Source organism: Sitophilus oryzae, unplaced genomic scaffold, assembly GCF_002938485.1.
Source record: "Sitophilus oryzae breed Bouriz unplaced genomic scaffold, Soryzae_2.0 scaffold_1620_pilon_pilon, whole genome shotgun sequence".
In the NCBI taxonomy this organism is placed as follows: Eukaryota; Metazoa; Arthropoda; class Insecta; order Coleoptera; family Curculionidae; genus Sitophilus; species Sitophilus oryzae.
Genome location: NW_022146304.1, coordinates 837759 through 853820, shown reverse-complemented (window position 1 = coordinate 853820; position 16062 = coordinate 837759). Strand labels below are relative to the sequence as shown.

Genomic DNA, 16062 nt, shown 5'->3' with positions numbered 1-16062 from the left:
TTCAAAAATAAACACATTTTTTAGGATATTTTAAGAACCGATATTCCGATTTAAATGAGATTTCGAGTGCGTATATTTTGCTAAGCGCTTTATCATTTTACTTTCACAAAAATCAAGAAGTCCAGAAAGGGTAAGAACAAACCCCACACCCACTCCTACGTAAATTATATTATAAATATTTTCTAACTTTACAAGCGACCTATTTTTGACTTGTAAAAACACCCTGTATTTACATATATTTGACATGTTTGTCAATTTGAAACTGAACTATCAAACATTGATAGACTTATCATATTATGAAGTTTTACATCCTTATTTTAAATATTTTTGCATGTTTTTTATCAACAAATTCCGAGATATCAGTTTTGGATAGTGGAACAGCTCCAATAGAAGAAGACGATATTGTTATGGTATTTTTTGCAACAGTGAAAAACATTTGCCAAGACGATTTAGAACTGTCCGTCAGTATGGCCCAATGTTGTGAAACAATGAGCTCTGGAGAGACAGACTGCAGCTCTATGACTCTAATCGGAGGTGATATGGGAACTTTATCGTCCGGTTATACTAAAAATTTAACCTTATTATACCCGAACATATATTTATATAATAGAAGAGGGGTATGCACTGTATTAATCACCTACCGTAATCAGTTTAAGAAAAAGGAAATCACTACAGATATCTCGTTTGATACTAGAAAAGATTGCGCATCCACACATAAAGAGACTTGTTTCACGTTTGACTTGGATTATAAACAAAACTGCAATCCTGTAGACTGCTTAATAAAATATTCGGGAGGGGCTAGCTATTTCAGCTCGGATTATAATCTTTGTCAGAAAGTACCAATGTGCATCTCAAAATCTAATGGAGAATTTCCCGAAAAAGCGTATTCTCCTTATAGTAACGAATGCATAGATTTAAATAATTCTATTTCGAAAAATGATTTAGAAGAAATAGGCACTACCAGATCATTACTAGGAAATCAAATGACGATAGTAAATGCCATTTGTCATTATGGAAGTGTTACAGAAAATGGAGATTGTGTATGTCGTGATGGATGGACTACTGATACTAGCGATGAAGGTATTTAAAACGTAGTATTATTCTTTAATAAGATATTTAGTAAACTCTCCAGATACACGAATTTTGCTTTTTCCTTTTTTGATCAAAATGTAACCATTTTTAGTAGTAATGTTAAATGAAAATAAATGCGGATTGCGCACTAAGTTTTATTATACACTTTTTTTTCAGTCATTTTGTTTGCTCATATAAGAGATCTACGCGAATCGAATTCATTCTTTTCTTAATTATTGTTGTCGTCGTCTTTTAGGTTTAATGTATGCTTCTGTTTTACTTATTATCCACTATTTTAAAATTATTCACAATTGCAAAGAAAATATTACACACAACCAAACTTATATGGAATCATTCTTTATTTCTGACTAAATTTCTTGCAAGGATAAAAATTGGTATACAACTTTAAGATAAGGCTTTTTGTTGTAAATAAACATGATAATAAAGAATAAACGACTGCTGCAAATTATTTTCTTTTGAATTTTGTATTCAGTAGTAAAATCACGATTGTCCGGTAATTTTTATTCAATCCAAAAAAAAATAAAAAATGCCTTATGTTGGATTAACAGATATACAGAGGGGAAGAATTATTACTTTCACCGAACAAGGAATGCTCCAGAGAGACGTAGCAGAGATAGTAGGTGTTACCCAGGGTGTTGTATCGAAAACATATGCAAGATACTTGGAATTAGGAACACACAAGGATAGGTCCATACAAAGTCGTCAAAGAGTCACAACTGAACAACAAGACCGCCTTGTGTGCTAAACTGCTAGAATAAATCCCAATGTTTCTCATCCAGAGCTACAAAGACAATTTCTGGCAGCTACAAGTGTAAACATTTCAGTTGAAACTATAAGAAAAAGGCTTCGTGCACGAGGGTTTTACAGTAGGAGAGAGTTACGGATCCCACAGTTATCTCGGCAAAATAAAATTGACCGGCTAAATTATGCCTTCAACATCAAAACTGGATAACTGAGAATTGGTAAAATGTTCTTATTTCGGATGAGACCAGAATTGGCCTAAGATCAGATAACCATCGAGAATTCGGGTTCTTAGAGCTCCAGGATGACGAGCGAGACTTCAGGCTGCCAAATCTGTACCAAGATATAAAGGGGGAACTGTAATGTTCTGGGGAGGTATTATACTAGGAGCAAAAACTCCATTGTTACCACTTCAACAAATTTTAACGGGTCGGAGATATGTTTATTTGGTGCTAGAACCAATGGGGATAATTTTAACTTCATGCACGATAGTGCACCTCCCCATACCAGCAGAGTGACTAAAGAATGTATTGAAACGGAAGATGTCATAGTTTTGGACTGGCCTATCTATTTACCAGATATAAACCCTATCGAATACTTGTGGGACTAGCTCAAAAGAAGGGTTAGAGCTCGTCGAAACAATCCAGGAAATCCCGCACAGCTTATTGATGCAGCATTAGCATAATGGGAAAACATACTCCAAGACAACGTGGATAATTTAATAGGAAGTATGCCAGCGCGGATAGAAGCTTGCATAAGGGCTAGAGGTGGCAATAAGGAATATTAAAATTATCAATTTTCTTTTTATTTATGCTTTTTGGCCATTAAAAATTTAAATCTTAATTTTGTTTCAGAAACCAAAAAAATACCATTTTGTTTATTTTGGGAACTGACTATGTTTTTTTATTTCTATAAGGATTATTTTTCATTAAAAGTCATTGGTAAGAATTGAGTTTTATTCATAAAAAGAAAATTTTCATACATCTCAAAAATTATGAAAAATAATAGATGATTCCATATAAGTTTGGTTGTGTGTATATGAGAAGGTTATAAAACATTTCCACTTTAACCGAGACTTTAACGAACTAAGGTAGTGTACCAGTAATCGGCACTGTACCAGTGTTCGTCACTTTCTTTGTTACGTCCCAGTTTTTGTTAAAAATTAAGGAATTTTTATAGAGCACAATAATAAATCAAAATCAACAATCAATTTCGCAACAAGTGCATTTTGTAATAGCTGTCATAATTCGTTTTTGCATTACTTTTTGGTACGTGATTGGGACAATGTTGGTTCTGTGAAAGTTCTTTAACGTGTATGTTAAGACATCCAAACTGTTAAGATAGATCAGTAAACGTACAAAATTATGTTGAATTATGCATGTTTTATATGAAATCACCTGTATGGATATTATACTTGCTGTCTTTAACGATTGTACAAGATTTAAAGAATATTTTTAGTTTATTTTCGTTTGCCGATTACTAGGTCTAAAAGTGGTGGTGTCCTAATAATACATATGACGGTTAATGTACATGGAAGTAAAAAGTATATTTGCGTATAAATTACTAGTTTTGTTAGTTTGTCTAAAACTTATCTTTAATGGTGTTATTTTAAGCAGTAAGAATACGCGTACCAGTCTCCGTGATACCATTTTGTGTCGGGATTTTAAAGAAAATATATGTTAATTAGAGATGATGAATACTGGGACATGGGGGTGACGATTTCTGGTATTATCACATAATATCGTCATCCTAGAATTAGGTTGTTGTATATCCACTTTTGGGGTAAAATGAGTTACATACCAGTGGCGTGCATTACATATAGGCAAAAAAGCATTGCCTACCCTTCCATTTATTCAAGACAGACGCAAGATAAAAATATATTTATCTGATCAATTTTCATTATATATCTACCTACAAATCCTACAATGCGACCTACATTGTTTTATTTTTCTAAATAGTAAGTTAGTATTGTGTTTATTACGGTTGCAAACCCGGAAACATCATACAAAACAAACGCCACCTGTTCAACGTCTCATTATTCCCTAAAAAACGCATCCCATTATTCGAAATCGAACGCACGGCCGCAACTTAACATTACATGGATATGGACCAAGAACGGTAAACTAATAGGATTGCTCATCCTCATAAGACGTACGTTAGCCTCTTCCCGCGCTTCAGCTGACAGTTGTGACGTCATTGTAGTCCTTGTCAAAGCCTTCGTGGCCTTGTCATGATAGTGTGTATTATTAGTTGCCTATGGTAAACTTATAAAAATAACAGCTGAGGAATTTTGAGTTAATTATGTTGTCAATTTTAAATGTGAAAAGGTGTCTTTAAAGTTTTTAGAGCTATATAGTGTATAAATATGTTCATTTTGTGTTGTGGATTGTGACAAAGTGCATACTAAGTGCCCACGATTTTGTTTATTAATTATTTTAAAGCAAAATATGGAAGTACTCTAAAAAGAATGTTTGCAAAAGGTGATGCTGCGAACTGCTGTTATTAAAAATGCATTATCCGAGTATTTAATACGATTTATACAGTTAATTTTCTATACTGCATACATATAAGATGTTTAAATAAATAAACTATATAATGAACGTTTTGCATTCGGCAACCAATAATGCACGTGTGTGTATTATTGGTTGCCGTATAAGGACTAATAACCATGGCAAGGACTACAATGACGTCACAAAGCGAGTAGTTTTCGCATGCACCTGGCGGACACTTTTGGCTGAATGAGCAGTCCTATTAGGTTAACTGTTCTTGGATATGGACAAGCAAAAGCAGTGCGTTACCGCAGCACGGATGCACCCGATGTCTCGATGCCGCTGATGCGGTATTGCCAGTTCCGATGTTATTACAGAACTATGTAAGAAACAGTCCATGTTATTTTATACGGTCAATTTTAAATATCTGTGTTTTAGAAAGATTTCTATTATGCAGCAAATTAGAAATTTGCTTGTCTGTCATCTTTATTTGTTTCCAAATGATTTCATTTATATTTTATTTGACTGTAAAATTATTTTGGCACATAAAATCTATTAGGCAGTGGCAATTGGAAATCTGGTAATATTGTGTACGGTTATTGTTTTAGCTAATTCGCCAGTCGTTGAGTCGCCTATCGGGAAGAAATAATGATTGACAGATTATTCGTTTTGCAGGTTTTTTAACGTGTCTAATAAAAACTAATCGTCGTCAGATTGTGAGTGTAGTGCTGATATAAATTGCCGTTTCGAATTAATCTATAAATAATTAAATTTATTTGCTGTTATTTGAATTTTCTTTTGTTTGAGTTTAAAGTTGAAATACGTTGGACAGTAAATTTTATATACCGATTTATTATTATTGTACATATATCATGTAATACATACGTTTTTTTTTTTTATTTTTTTTTGGGTTCCGTACCCCCAAAGGGTAAAAAAGGGAACCCTATTACTAAGACTTCACTATCCGTCCGTCCATCCGTCTGTCACAAAGGTCTATCTTATAAACCGTTATTAGTATTCTTTCGTTCTGAACGAACTGAAAATTTTCACGTAAACTGATTTATTTCCTATACCACATAAAGGGAATAAATCAGTTTAAGTGAAAATTTTCAGTTCGTTCAGAACGAAAGAATACTACTAATTAGTGATGAGTGAAATATTGCTAACTGTGACTTTGTCACTGATATTCTATAATCACAGTCTCGACCTCTGACTGATTTGAAAATAAACGGTGACTTGCATAAACGGTGACTTGCTATAGCGTGACGATTACAGGTTACAGGTAATTGTGATTCCTGTGGTAACGAGAAAATACTTCACAGAGCGGGTCGTCGCGCGTCGCGATGGCTCGACTAGTGGACGTGCTCGCACGACTCAGTTCACAGTCACGAGTCACGACGTACGTCTCATAGAATAGATATCTGACAAAGTGATCTAAAGACATAATATGTAACTGCGATAGTAGAATATTCGTAAGTCTGTTATTATTTTATTATTACTTTTCTTGCTTAACAACCACATTAGCTTCGCCCCCCCCTCAAAATGATAGTTTTTAATAAACAATGCAGACGAATAATTACTACTATTGTATTTTAGGTTTTTATTTTTTTATGTTGTTTTTAGTTAATATCTTAATGTCTCCATTTCAGTTAGTAGTGGGAACTATCGAATGAATACTATCGAAACATTCGATAGTTGCAATTCATTCGAATAATTCGATAGCTAGTAAAAAAACATTCGTTGAAAACTATTCGAATAAAAATTATCGAATCGATGCGTCATCTGCCTTGAAATATTGTATTCTAGTAATTCGGCAGCAAAAACCATTCATTTATAAAATTCATTTATTCGTCAGGATCGATTATAATAAAATATTAACTGGATTTTAGTTGTCGCCCGGCGACGTAGGTTTCTTTCCGAGAAACCCGACAGCGGTCGGTGTCAATGCTAGAAAGAAGCCGGAATCTTTGATATTTTGCGGAGTCATATAAAGATAAGGACACATTATTTTTTTTATTGAGGTGCTAGTATTTACACAGAAAATACATTATGAAGGGCGCTGTTGCCATATATTGGTATTAGTTGATATTAGCAAAGAATATTATTGTTTGGCTTTAGTTAGTTAGGGATAGTATGTCTATATATTTTGCATTTTTTTTATTAATATTCTGTTGTTAACCTAACAATAGAACTAGGTTAGATAATAAAATATTTTGGATGTAGGAAAATGATTTTTAATGTTTTTAAACAAAGACTGGTTTAATAAAAATAATAATAACAGTAATAATTTGTTATACCTATTAACAACAAAATTTAAAATAATTTAATATAAACATTTTTTTACGTAGTAGCAAAATATAAACAACAAATTAGATGTCAAAATTATTTATATTAGATCCTATTTAAAAATAATATAGTCTTTAAATTTTTTGGCATCGTTGGTTTATTAAATAATAATAATTACAAAACTAATTTGTTATATTAACAACAAACTTTAAAATCATGAAATATAAACATTTATTAATTTTCTAAGCATGCAGTGTAATGGAAGGAAAATATAAATGAAAAATTAGAAATCAAAATTATTTATATTAGGTACTTTATATTATTATTTAAAAATAATATTTACTTTTACTGGCATTTACTTTAAAAATAAAAATGAAATATTTCTTCGCAAAAACTACATGTAAGAGAATTAGCATAAACAAAATACAAACATCGTTAACTTTTTTAAATTGGCACGTGTAAAACTTCAAGTTCATCTCATTTCTCTTAAAATTGCTACTTCTCAAAATTTCCCATTAAAAATAGACCATATATACCATATAAAATAAAATAATTGAAAGATCGGGCTACGGAAAATCACACAAATTTTCGGAAAAATTTTGACACCTGCACACGCACACAATCGTCAATTAAAAAAACTACTATTTTAGTATTTTAAATATTTTAATAAACGCAAAAATAGCACAGTATTTATAAGGTGAAGTTATAAAAATTTGAAGAACTAATAATGCACAAAAATCAAACGAATACTAAATTTCATTTTTCATTTATCAAAAGCATTCGATAGTCGTGGCTGAACGATAACCATTTAGTCGCACGGCGAGGTTGTCACATATGCTTTAGTATACAAATGAATGAATGATTTTATTCGAATAAAACCATTCGATAGTTGAAATCAGTCATTCAGTAACCATTCGATAGTCTAATTCATTCGATAGTTCCCATCGCTAATTTCAGTTATTTTGTGTTGAAATAATATTTTGAAATACAAATAAATCAGCTTAAAATGAGTATTATTTTATTTTATATCCCCTTATTTTGTTCTATATCCCTAAAATTGGCTCAATTCACAGCTAATAGACACATTTGTTCTATATCCAAATCTAAAATCACTAATATCTTTTAAATAAAGCTTCTAAAATAAAATAAATACATATGTTTGATAGGTTTTTATATTACCTTTAATTTATATGTTTAATAGAATCATTTTGGTAAATAGTGTTCACGGATATCCAGTTTAAACTTTAAACTTTGTTTTCTCAGTTTCATCAAAATGGTCTATAGAACAATCTTATTCTAGGGTGACGACATGTTAAAAAAACTTAAATACTCCGCAAATAACACGCTTAAAACTATTGAATCTGTTAATAATGGTTTATCCAATCGCGATGAAAATGGGACACCAATCCGTTTTAAGCCTACCAGATGGAAACATCTTAATTGATAATAATATACGGATAACAGATAAATTTCATGCCTCTCATTATATCTTTCCGGAACTTAAATAATTATTGAAACCTTCGAAAAAGGAGATTTAACTTAAAGAAGAAAAACTAATATTTAACTTAAAACGAAACTGATGCAAGTCAAAATAAAATTTTGAAGGCACAAACAACTAACAGACAATCAGAAAACAAACCTTCAACAATATTCTCAAGAGGGCATGATCTAGTCCATGAAATGTAAGAGCTGGGTGCACGAAAAATATACTAGAGTAAAAAAGTCTTGAAAATAACAATTGTTCATATTGATTTCATGTTTACTATAAATACAGTATTTCATTTAAATATGACGAAAACTGGGACAATTGCATTTAAGGGGTGACGAATACTGAGGCAATGTGTACTTAAAAGAAAAAAAGATTTATAGCCATAATTGGGGCTACAGGAACTCAAAAATACCACCTAGAATAATGAATTCGATATATCTATTTACAAATGAAATTATTACCAAAAGCAATATACCATATAATTTGGATAAATTACCTTACTTTTACGGAGCCATTTTTAAAGTTTATAAAAATGTTCGAAAGAATTACTCTTCTCTGAAAATAATATGAACTATAAAAACATGACCTATTTTGCTATGAATATTGTATTCCTCCCAGTAGATGTTGGAAAGGCCCAAGAAAGCAATTATATTTATACGACGTTTCGCGACTTTATTATCTTTCTTCAGACACTAAACATTTTAAATACTAAATGTCTAGGCCTAATGGAGCGATGATAAAGTCGCAAAACGTCTTATAAAATATAATTAATTGCTTTTTTGAGACTTCACAATACTCACGAATTTTCTATATACAGGGTTGTTCACCACATACGACACGGAGTATTGTAGCTAAACGATTAGATTTTCACAAATTGTAAGTTCTGGGTTCGTTGAAGGTCAATTAGAGCTACAATTTAAAAATATTTTTACAAGATACAGAGTGTCCCAAATAAGTAAAAAATGTTATAGTTATATTATTTTAAATGGAACACCCTGTATATTATTCTATTTTTGGATTCTACGATTGAATTAAAGGTAAATTTGATAGGTTTATCACACCTAAACCTTACCGTTTTTGAAATATTTTCAATTTTATGAAATTGCAGTAAAAATTTTAAGGCTTTATTTCTCCCAGGGTATCAAAGTTTTTAATATCAAATATTTATTGAAGATTATTTATTGATCAGATATTGTGTTGCAATAATAAAAAATTTACTACCTTATACAGAGTATCCAAAAATTTATATTAAATAATTACTAGCTTTAAACGGCAATAACTTGTTTAATTTAAATGGAACACCCTATATATTTTACGTAAATCAGATGCACAATGTAATTGTCTATCAAATTTTATTATACCATTTTTTACCCATCTCTTCAAGTTTTCGTAGAAAATGCATTTTTTTTTATAATTTAGGCCTCATTTATCACTATACCCATGGAATATTGATATTTCAGATTTTTTTATAGCACCATAATATGTACAAAATGTACAGGTGGTAAATATTGCAAGCCCATTGGCATACAAAATAAACTATTTAAATATTTATAAAAGAGTATACCAATTATTATTTCCTACCAAAAACACCAAAAATTAGTTAATTACATACTTATAAATCGATTTAATTAAAAATTATTCTAAATAAATGTGGATTTGGCTCAGAAATCAATATAATAATAAGTTATAAAAATGAATGTCTGTGTTTTTATAAATAAGCATTCGTTAATAAATGAAGTAAAATCTATAAGGTGTTGCTTTTTACCACACTGTCTAATACACACACAAAATTCAGTTTTTTAGTATTTGGAGCAATTATTACTACAACGTAAACAGTCAAATAATGTAGTTTGAATACTGGGATCATATTAATTGGTCGTCTTTAACAAAAAATATTTAAACAGTTTTTTTTATATTTTTTAATTAAATAAGCGAACTAGATATATCGACAATATTAGTATCTGTACCCTTTGAAAATTTGTTATATCTTTAAAAATAAGCTAAAATGTCAATATTCCATAGGTATAGCGATAAATCAGGTCTAAATTATAAGAAAATGCATTTTCTATGAAAACTTGAAGATGTGGGTAAAAAATGGAACAATACAATTTGATAGACAATTACATTGTGCATCTGATTCACGTAAAATATATAGGGTGTTCTATTTAAATTAAACAAGTTATTGCCGTTTAGAGCTAGTAATTATTTAATATAAATTTTTGGACACTCTGTATAAGGTAGTAAAATTTTTATTATTGCAACACAATATCTGATCAATAAATAATCTTCAGTAAATATTTAGTATTAAAAACTTTGATACCCTTGGAGAAATAAAGCCTTAAATTTTTTACTGCAATTTCATAAAATTGAAAATATTTCAAAAACGGTAAGGTTTAGGTGTGATAAACCTTAATCAAATTTACCTTTATTTCAATCGTAGAATCTAAAAAGAGAATAATATACAGGGTGTTCCATTTAAAAAGATATAACTATAATATTTTTTACCTATTTGGGACACTCTGTATCTTCTAAAAATATTTTTAAATTGTAGCTCTATTAGTCCTTCAACGAACCCAAAACTTACAATTTGTAATAATCTAATCGTTTATTTACAATACTCCGTGTCGTATGTGGTGAACAACCCTGTATAAGCTATTGTTATATTAATTTTTTTATTTACGTAGGTATGTATGAACCAAATGTGTCCCAACGTCACCTGTGTAACATCGAACAGGGGGACTGGAACTCAGTAAACAAAAAGAGAGTTCGAATAACAACCATATTGATAGCAATATTTGCAATAACGATAATATCCAAAGTCTTGTTATTAATGTGCGTAATGACATGGTGCTACAAGCATTTCAAAGCACCCGAAAAAATGTGCGGTAGACAACTGGATCCAGATGATAAAAATCTTGTATTATGCGAAGATATAGAGACGTTTAGTAAGTGCGCATGTTGCAACACAGAGGAAAATATAGAAGCTGAACCTACACCATCGAATAAACCGTCAAGGAAACTTCACTCGCAAACTGTCAACGTCAGCTACTATTCCTGTTCGCCCAGTGCATTCTCGTCCAATAAATCTACCGCATCATCCAGGATCAGCTGTAATACAGATCAAAGCATAGAACTGAATAACACCACCAGTTCGGCTAGTATTTCGTTTCCTCAAGGTGAGGAAAGTGAGGAGAGCGAAGAAATTTGCTTTGGAGGAGACGGAAACAGTGAGGATATTGCTTATGGGGTTTATTGCAGTATGGATGAGGTCAGTGGTGAAGAAATAGAAATCGAATCGGGAGAGGAAGAGAACGAAAATGAAGAAGTAAAGAGAGAATAATTTTTAGAACGTAGCATAATGGATGAATATAGTAACTAAATAATATACAGGGTGAGTCTTAAATAAGTGCAAATATTTTCAGGGCTGGTAGATCTCGATAAAAAAAACATATTTTCTCTTTACCGTTTTTCAAATAAGTCCTAAATAAACGAGTTATTTTACTTTGAAAATTTCCAAAAAAAAATTGTGCTTAAATTAAGGATACTGGATCTTTTCTGTTTTTTTTTCTTGTAAATTTAATCTACTGTCTATGTTGAAATTATGTTTTTAACGAAAAAATAAAAGCATTCCAAAAAAATTTTCAAAAAATTCGTATTTTTCGAGAAAAATAAAATTTCGCAAAAAAACCCTCATAATCTGTGCGTCAATAAATTGTTTCTGGGGCTAAAATATAGTACCCCTAAAAATATTTGCACTTTTTTAAGACTCACCCTGTTTGATAATGTAACTTTAAAACTTTAGTAATATATGTGAGTACAAAAAAATAATAAAGTCTGTTAATAAATGTGTTTTAAAACGTCAAGTTTCCGAAAAAACGCTTAAACACGTATATTTGATTTTGTTTTTTTACATATTTTAAGATTTTTTAAAAATGTATACAGGGTGTTTCGAAAAATCTGGTCATTGATTAATCACGATCCTGCTTAAAGCGTTTGACGTAAAAAGCTGATTTATGGAAAACAGATAGACTTTAGGGTGTAGAGATTCGATAAGAAGGGATTTTTCGAAACTCGAATTCTATGGGCGTGAAACTATCCCTCAAATATTAAAATATTTTTTATTTAAAAGCCGGTGAGTTTTTCGGAAAAACTCTTAAACACGTATATTTTATTTTGTTGTTGTACATATTTTAAGATTTTTTATAAATTTATACAGGGTATTTCATAAAATATGACCACTGAGTAATCACAATTCTACTTAAACTGCTTGACGTCTAAAGCTGATTTTTGGCAAACGGATCACTCTGGAGTGTAGAGGTTCGATAAGGAGGGGTTTCTCGAATCTCAAATTCCAAGAGGTTGAAAAGGCCCCTCAAATATTGCAATATTTGTTATTTAAAAAACGATTAGTCTTTAGACAAGCATAATTTATTTGTTTTTTTTTACATATTTTGAAATTTTTTATAAAATCATACAGGGTGTTCCAAAAAGTTAGGTAATTTCTTAACCACGATTCTGCTTAAACTGCTTGACGTAAAAAGCTTATTTTTGGCAAACGGATTTTTCGAAAGTCAAATTCCAACGAGATGAAACTACCCCTCAAATATTACCAAGTTATATAATAATATCGCCATATTGTTTTTTCTCATGCTGACATAAATGTGAGAAAATTGTATCTAGTTTGTATGTTAATGGAGATTCTTGCTTTGCTTTTTCATCACCATTACAAATGATTAATTCGACGCGAACGAAGTCGCTGGTACACCCTAGTTGACCAATAAATTGTTAGTGTAAAAACTAGTTTTAAAACAGTTTAACATTTTTATTTTGCACCTTATTATTAACAAGAAAAGTCTATATAAAAGGCGAGTGTATAAAAGAAAATAATAATATTAATGTGATTTTGCATTATTTCTATTTGCAGATACAGCATCTGCTAATGATCTTCCATGTTTACGTTTTCTAATAGTTCTTTCATTCTTGGCAGGCCTTCCAGCTTGTATTCTTCTAGACCCATATGTCAATCCAGGCCTTTCAGCTCTTCGGCTTAATGACGTAGGTTGCACTTTTATTGTCTTCGGTCTACGAATGTTCTTCATTTTTGCAAATATATTCATGACCTCGGCAGGTCTTTTAATCCTCTCTAATCAGTTATTTAAAAGTATTATCATATTCGTTGCTTCCGGTCTGTTTTCGTTTTTCATTATTTGAACTATATTCAAGAGATTAGCGCTCAATGTTTGCATAGCCATTTCTCGTTTGGTATCGATCCCCTGCGTTTCAGTCAAGGAAGATGTCTGTAAGGGAATAGCGTTTGATGATGGAACTTCATCTATTCCAAGGTGAAATTTGGCGTTGTCTTGACTGAAACTTGACATTTCATTGTCAGGAGAAGAAGTTTCCATCATGTTCTCGAAAAATACTGTATGTATCAATATTCTCTCCCATAGTTAATTTAGCTATGCCTTTTCTGTCATCTGCTGAAAGTTTTGCATTATATCCTCGGAATCTATGATTTCTTTAATATTATCTGGATATTTATCCATACTGATAATAATACTCTAAAAATATTTAAGAGGTTATGTTGCCTAATGGAAAGTAAACAGTAAACAGAGCAGCGCGTGCGGAAAAAACAAATATAGTATGTATAGAAGCTTTTAAAAACGGCTAATTACACATTTACTACCAATACTGAGATGTAGAGCTTGCTTGCGCTGTACATTAGAATAGTTTTAAATATTTAAAAACGCGTAGTCCTCCATTACAAAGTCTACCGGCGATAGGTTGTCTCTACACAATAGCACAATAGTACAGATAGTAATTACGCGACCCGTCAACCCCATCCTTACGTCTTGCACTAGGACGGGCGGATGAATCCAGAATGCATCGTCTTCGTATTGGATATACGAAGCATGCATATCTGCTTAAAAGAGAAATGCCTCAAATGTAACTCACATTATATGTGAATGTCCTCAATATACGGTAGAAAGAAGTAGATTCCATACACGTGGTGAAATTCGTTGAAAATTTAACTGAAGAAGAAAAAAATAAAAATATTTTGAACTTTATGAAAGATATTAATATATACCACCAACTGTGATACTCTAATCCAACTGTGATAGTGCACGGAAAAAAAGCTAAACTGGCTTAAAGATTATTAATCTTGAACCAACGATATGCTAGTTTCCCCATTCCGCAAATCTAGTTATACTTCTTTTCAAGAACCTTATCCTTAAAAGCTAAGAAAATTTATCTTTTATTTAAGATTTACCTAGTATTGAAATTAAGATTATAACTACACTCCAGACAATTCGAGATAAAATCTTGTTTCGAGTACTACTTATACTTATTTGTAAATTAGCAAATTATTGTATTAAGTATAGAAATTTTTTGTGCTATTTGAACTTCAAGTGTAATATCACCTACTATAAAATAAAGCCTCTTCTTACTTTTAGGTTAGTTACTAGATGCGCCGGCTAGGTAGTTTATAAAATTATAAAGTTTTTTTGTTATCGTTTGTGCTTGTGATATGTGAAAATGGAGGACCTTCTTCAGGCATGGGAGATGGCGATTTGATCCCAAAATTTCAAGGTAAGTTTAGCAATAATCTTACATTATTTGAGGACATTGGTTGGAGGTTAAGGGGACTCCATTTTAATATACATTATTTCTTATACACTGGTGGTAAACTAGGTATGTACACGTTTGGAATGATTCAATTATGTTTTAACAATTTTTATTACTGTCTCTCGTTTTTAATTAGCAATGCCACTGTCCAATATCTACCTGTATTGGGAAATTACACAGTTTTATTGTATTTTCTTATTACGAAAAGCATATAATTTGGTAGGTGATGTTTGGCTAATCTAATTTAAAAAGTATTAACCATATTCGGGGTTATTCTGGTGATATTTCAAAATTCCATACCTATTGTAAATGGAAATTAAGAAAAGATTTTACCAAAATAAGAGTTTCTAACAAGATCGAACCTGAACCTCCGAAAGCATAGGAAACACGTTACCGAATTTTGTGAGAACTGTATAGTTTTTCGATCCCGGTTAATATTCGTCCTAAGAAAAACTAGTTTATCCTAAAATCGGATTTGCCCGGTAACATACATGAATGTAATAGAGTTGGAACATGCTAAAAATATTAATTTCCATTTGCAATAGGTATGGAATATTGAAATATCACCAGAATAACCCCGAATATGGTTAATACTTTTTAAATTAGATTAGCCAAACATCATCTACCAAACTATATGCTTTTCGTAATAAGAAAATACAATAAAACTGTGTAATTTCCCAATATAGGTAGATATTGAACAGCGGCATCGCTAATTGAAAACGAGAAACGATAATAAAAATTGTTAAAACATAATTGAATCATTCCAAACGCGTATATACCTAGTTTACCACCAATGTATAAGAAATAATGCATATTAAAATGGAGTCTCCCTAACCTCAAACCAATGTCATCAAATAATGCAGGATTATTGCTAAAATTACCTTGAAATTTTGGGATCAAATCCGTCATCTCCCATGCCTGAAGAAGGTCCTCCATTTTAACATATCACAAGCACAAACGATAACAAACAAAAAAACGTCTCGTGTCGCAGAGGAGAAACAGAAACCAAATGAAGATAGGAAATAGGAATGCATTGTTGCGTTGTTGCTGTTGGGGATGGTCACTTAATATAAGTATAGTAACTCTTGGAAATGGGGTGTTATTCTCGCGCCGAGAATAATATACTTATTTAAAGTCTTAATACACCGATATCAAGTAAAAGTTTTAAAAAAGTTAAGAATACTACTTATTATTATATAAAAGCATTTATACTTCATTTAATAATAGTTTCTTCGTTGCTAAAGGATTTATTCACTTGATAGTAATATAAGTTTTTCTTAAATATAACTCATTTTATTCTTTTTTTTAGATTCAAAATTACATAAAGTGACTATAACT

At 31.1% G+C, this 16062-nt stretch overlaps 1 protein-coding gene across 1 annotated transcript; it reads left to right on the top strand.

The window, feature by feature from the left end:
- The first annotated feature begins 277 nt into the window (after positions 1–277).
- On the top strand, positions 278–11582 carry LOC115880258. Its single transcript, XM_030897438.1, has 2 exons — positions 278–1080; positions 10782–11582. Exons 1-2 carry the CDS (start codon positions 297–299, stop codon positions 11435–11437), a joined length of 1440 nt encoding a protein of 479 aa, XP_030753298.1. The 5' UTR covers positions 278–296; the 3' UTR covers positions 11438–11582.
- Positions 11583–16062: the final 4480 nt, after the last annotated feature.

Coding starts and splice junctions, on each gene's coding strand:
- LOC115880258 (XM_030897438.1), top strand. CDS start 297: ATGAAGTTTTACATCCTTATTTTAAATATTTTTGCATGTTTTTTATCA. Junction 1,081..10,781: donor TACTGATACTAGCGATGAAG/GTATTTAAAACG, acceptor TTATTTACGTAG/GTATGTATGAACCAAATGTG.